This window comes from Entelurus aequoreus, linkage group LG02 (assembly GCF_033978785.1).
Source record: "Entelurus aequoreus isolate RoL-2023_Sb linkage group LG02, RoL_Eaeq_v1.1, whole genome shotgun sequence".
In the NCBI taxonomy this organism is placed as follows: domain Eukaryota; kingdom Metazoa; phylum Chordata; class Actinopteri; order Syngnathiformes; family Syngnathidae; genus Entelurus; species Entelurus aequoreus.
In genome coordinates this window covers 9,188,361-9,193,715 of record NC_084732.1, presented here as the reverse complement: position 1 = coordinate 9,193,715, position 5,355 = coordinate 9,188,361, and the positions used below count along the sequence as shown (strand labels likewise).

Genomic DNA, 5,355 nt, shown 5'->3' with positions numbered 1-5,355 from the left:
ACAAACAGGAAGTTGCATACAGACAGTTATTACAGACAAACAGGAAGTTGCATTCAGACAGTTATTACAGACAAACAGGAAGTTGCATTCAGACAGTTATTACAGACAAACAGGAAGTTGCATTCAGACAGTTATTACAGACAAACAGGAAGTTGCATTCAGACAGTTATTACAGACAAACAGGAAGTTGCATACAGACAGTTATTACAGACAAACAGGAAGTTGCATACAGACAGTTATTACAGACAAACAGGAAGTTGCATTCAGACAGTTATTACAGACAAACAGGAAGTTGCATACAGACAGTTATTACAGACAAACAGGAAGTTGCATACAGACAGTTATTACAGACAAACAGGAAGTTGCATTCAGACAGTTATTACAGACAAACAGGAAGTCGCATACAGACAGTTATTACAGACAAACAGGAAGTTGCATACAGACAGTTATTACAGAGAAACAGGAAGTTGCATACAGACAGTTATTACAGACAAACAGGAAGTTGCATACAGACAGTTATTACAGACAAACAGGAGGTCACATTCAGACAGTTATTACAGACAAACAGGAAGTTGCATTCAGACAGTTATTACAGACAAACAGGAAGTTGCATTCAGACAGTTATTACGGACAAACAGGAAGTTGCATACAGACAGTTATTACAGACAAACAGGAAGTTGCATTCAGACAGTTATTACAGACAAACAGGAAGTTGCATACAGACAGTTATTACGGACAAACAGGAAGTCGCATTCAGACAGTTATTACAGACAAACAGGAAGTTGCATACAGACAGTTATTACAGACAAACAGGAAGTCGCATTCAGACAGTTATTACGGACAAACAGGAAGTCGCATACAGACAGTTATTTTAAGGACAAACAGGAAGTCGCATTCAGACAGTTGTTACAGACAAACAGGAAGTCGCATTCAGGCAGTTATTACAGACAAACAGGAAGTCGCATACAGACAGTTATTACAGACAAACAGGAAGTCGCATACAGACAGTTATTACAGACAAACAGGAAGTCGCATTCAGACAGTTATTTTGAAAAAACAGGAAGCTGCATTCAGACAGTTATTTTTTTTTTTAAAGAAGGGTTTTTAAGCCTTTTTTAAAAGCATCCACAGTCTGTGGTGCCCTCAGGTGGTCAGGGAGAGTGTTCCACAGACTGGTAGCGGCGGAGCAGAAAGCCCGGTCGCCCCATTGTTCGGAGCTTTGTCCTCTGAGGTTGGAGGAGGTTAGCCTGTCCGGAGCGGAGGTGTGGTGTGGAGGATTTGGGGGTGAGCAGTTCTTTGAGGTAGAGGGGGGCATTTCCATGGAGGCACTGGTGGGTTAGTAGGGAGACTTTGAATTCAATCCTGAGTGGAACAGGAAGCCAGTGAAGGGATTTGAGAACTGGTGTGATGTGGTGGTATTTCCTCACTCTCACCAGGATCCTAGCAGCACTATTCTGTAAGTACTGCAGCTTCTGGAAGGTTCTTGCTGGGGACCCCCACAAGAAGTGAGTTGCAGTAGTCTAGCCGGGACTCGTGTTGTCCACAAGATGGCAGCAAAGTTGCAACAAATGTACTGTCAGATATTTCAAATGAACTCGGAGGCAGATTCCTTATTAAACTTGTGACGTCTGGCGGAAAAGACAGCAAAAGTCTCCTGAAGGCATCGTCATCACATTGTATTGATTGGTTGGTCAGTCGTGTCTGTCACTCATTGACATCTGTCGGTCAGTCGGTCCGTCATGTCAATCTGTCGGTCAATCTGTCAGTCGTGTCAATCTGTCAGTCGTGTCTGTCAGTCATTGACATCTGTCGGTCAGTCGGTCCGTCATGTCAATCTGTCGGTCAATCTGTCTGTCGTGTCTGTCAGTCATTGACATCTGTCGGTCAGTCGGTCCGTCATGTCAATCTGTCGGTCAATCTGTCTGTCGTGTCTGTCAGTCATTGACATCTGTCGGTCAGTCGGTCCGTCATGTCAATCTGTCGTGTCAATCTGTCGGTCGTGTCTGTCAGTCATTGACATCTGTCGGTCAGTCGGTCCGTCATGTCAATCTGTCGGTCAATCTGTCGGTCGTGTCAATCTGTCGGTCGTGTCTGTCAGTCATGTCTGTCTGTCGGTCAGTCATGTCAATCTGTCGGTCGTGTCAATCTGTCGGTCGTGTCTGTCAGTCATTGACGTCTGTCGGTCAGTCGGTCCGTCATGTCAATCTGTCGGTCAATCTGTCGGTCGTGTCTGTCAGTCATGTCTGTCTGTCGGTCAGGTCAGTCAGTCAATCGTATTGATCAGTTGTGTCACTCAGTTGGTCGATCGTTGGTCGGTCATGTCGGTCGGCTGTGTCTGTCGGCCATGTGTGTTGATCGATCGTGTCGGTCTGTCGGTGATATTGATCAATCGGTCAGGTAAGTCCGTCCTGTCAATCGGTCGTGTCTGTTGGGTGTATTGATCGGTCGGTCGGATTGGTAGCTTGTATTGATTGGTTGGTCAGATTAGTCAGTCGTGTTGATCAGTCGGTCCATAATGTCTGTCAGTCATTGACGTCTGTCAGTCAGTCGTTCCGTCATGTCAATCTGTCGGTCGAGTCAATCTGTCGGTCGTGTCTGTCAGTCATGTCTGTCTGTCGGTCAGTCAGTCCATCATGTCAATCAGTCGGTCGTGTCAATCTGTCGGTCGTGTCTGTCAGTCATGTCTGTCTGTCGGTCAGGTCAGTCAGTCAATCGTATTGATCAGTTGTGTCACTCAGTTGGTCGATCGTTGGTCGGTCATGTCGGTCGGTTGTGTCTGTCGGCCATGTGTGTTGATCGATCATGTCGGTCTGTCGGTGATATTGATCAATCGGTCAGGTAAGTCCGTCCTGTCAATCGGTCGTGTCTGTTGGGTGTATTGATCGGTTGGTCGGATAGGTAGCTCGTATTGATTGGTTGGTCAGATTAGTCAGTCGTGTTGATCAGTCGGTCCGTAATGTCTGTCAGTCATTGACGTCTGTCAGTCAGTCGTTCCGTCATGTCAATCTGTCGGTCGAGTCAATCTGTTGGTCGTGTCTATTTGTCGGTCGTGTCATTGGATCAAGTCGGTCAATCGGTCATATTGATCGGTCGGCTCTTGTCGTTCCTATTGATCGGTCGGTCGGTCAGTCGATCGTGTTGATCAGTTGGTTGGTCTTATTGATCGATCGGTTGGATCGGTCAGTTTTGTCTGTCGGTCGTGTCGATCAGTTGTGTCGGCCAGTTGGATCGGTCGGTCATATTGATCGCTCTGTCAGATTTTTCGGTCGTATGGATCAGCAGGTCTGTCAGTTGTGTCGGTCGATGTGTCTGCCAATCGGCCGTGTGTGTTGGTCATGTGTGTCATGTCGATCGGTCAGTCGGGCGCTCGATCGGTCAAGCATATTGATCGGTCGGTCGTATTGATTGGTCAGTCGGTTGTGTCTGTCTGTTGGTCGGTAGGGTCGGTCAGTATTGTAGGTTGGTCGGTAGGGTTGATTGGCATTGCCGGTCAGTTGGTAGTGTGTGTCTGTCTATGTAGTGTGTGTCTGCCTATGTAGTGTGTGTCTGTCTATGTAGTGTGTGTCTGTCTATGTAGTGTGTGTCTGCCTATGTAGTGTGTGTCTGTCTATGTAGTGTGTGTCTGTCTATGTAGTGTGTGTCTGCCTATGTAGTGTGTGTCTGTCTATGTAGTGTGTGTCTGTCTATGTAGTGTGTCTGTCTATGTAGTGTGTCTGCCTATGTAGTGTGTCTGCCTATGTAGTGTGTGTCTGTCTATGTAGTGTGTGTCTGTCTATGTAGTGTGTGTCTGTCTATGTAGTGTGTGTCTGCCTATGTAGTGTGTGTCTGTCTATGTAGTGTGTGTCTGTCTATGTAGTGTGTGTCTGTCTATGTAGTGTGTGTCTGCCTATGTAGTGTGTGTCTGTCCATCTCATAGTAGCGTATTTAAAGAGCATATACTAGTGACGCTCATTACTGCCACCTGCAGATCTGGAGCAGAAGAGTATTACTTCAAAGATATCTTTAAGATTGTCATTGCAGTACATCTTCTCTCCTCTGCAGGGCGGTGGAGGAGGAGCTGGAGGTGGTGTGGCAGGCGGCTACCAGGAGAACCAGCACATCAAGGACACTCTGTGGGACTCCAGGCCCATAGGAGACCTCCTTGGGTGGGGCCTTGCTGACACCACCTCCCCTGGCCGGCCTCTTGGAGCCGCCCACAAGTCCTCGGACCACCTGGACGTCTACACCTAGAGGAACTCCTCTTGCATCCCTCAGGCAACTTTTCTATTTTCATCCTCACGCCGAGGAACACTCTTAAGGTCAACCTCACGTGTAAAAAGAATTCATCTGTTCCGGGGTCAAACTGCAGCCATGGAAGTCTTGTTTGCTGACAGATTCTGAAGTGTTTACATGCGTCAAAGGAGGATTGTGCGTGCTCAGGTGACCTTTGGTGTCCAAAGTGCGGCCCCCGGCTAATGATTGAACAGCCTGCAGCACATTGTGGGACTACTCGTGGAAAACAACATTTCAAGTGGAATAAAAGAGCTAACGTGGGAAATGTAACGAGACAAAGTTGCAAAGTTGACACAAAGCTGACATTTTTAAACTGTCATTGCTCAAAAAATAATAATGAATCAAAATCGACGTTGTTATGAATTGTTGACCTATCCAAGGCTCCAATTACTTCTCATCAAATATTACTAGGGATGTCCGATAATGGCTTTTTGCCGATATCCGATATTCCGATATTGTCCAACTCTTTAATTACCGATACCGATATCAACCGATATATGCAGTCGTGGAATTAACACATTATTATGCCTAATTTGGACAACCAGGTATGGTGAAGATAAGGTACTTTTTAAAAAAATAAAAATAAAATAAGATAACTAAATTAAAAACATTTTCTTGAATAAAAAAGAAAGTAAAACCATATAAAAACAGTTACTTAGAAACTAGTAATGAATGAAAATGAGTAAAATGAAGTGTTAAAGGTTAGTAGTATTAGTGGAGCAGTCATGTGTGCTTACGGACTGTATCCCTTGCAGACTGTATTGATATATATTGATATATAATGGAGGAAGCAGAATATTGATAACAGAAAGAAATGGAGGGAGGGAGGTTTTTTGGGTTGGTGCACTAATTGTAAGTGTACCTTGTGTTTTTTATGTTGATTTAATAAAAAACAAACAAAAAATAAATGAAAAAAAACGATACAGATAATAAAAAAAACGATACCGATAATTTCCGATATTACATTTTAACACATTTATCGGCCGATAATATCGGCCTGCCGATATTATCGGCCGATAAATGCCATCCCTAAATATTACACTTTGAAATATTTTTGGGGGGGTAAAATATTGCATGTTTTTG

The 5,355-nt window shown here is 44.7% G+C and overlaps 1 protein-coding gene across 1 annotated transcript in view; it reads left to right on the top strand.

Annotated features, from left to right (window-relative positions):
* LOC133662253 (centrosomal protein of 89 kDa-like) overlaps positions 1-5,002 on the top strand; it is a 90,947-nt gene extending 85,945 nt beyond the window's left edge. Inside the window, 2 exon segments of the mRNA XM_062066084.1 lie at positions 4,042-4,079; positions 4,082-5,002. Of these exon segments, the coding sequence (XP_061922068.1) occupies positions 4,042-4,079; positions 4,082-4,230 (187 nt within the window). The 3' untranslated portion in view covers positions 4,231-5,002.
* Positions 5,003-5,355: the final 353 nt, after the last annotated feature.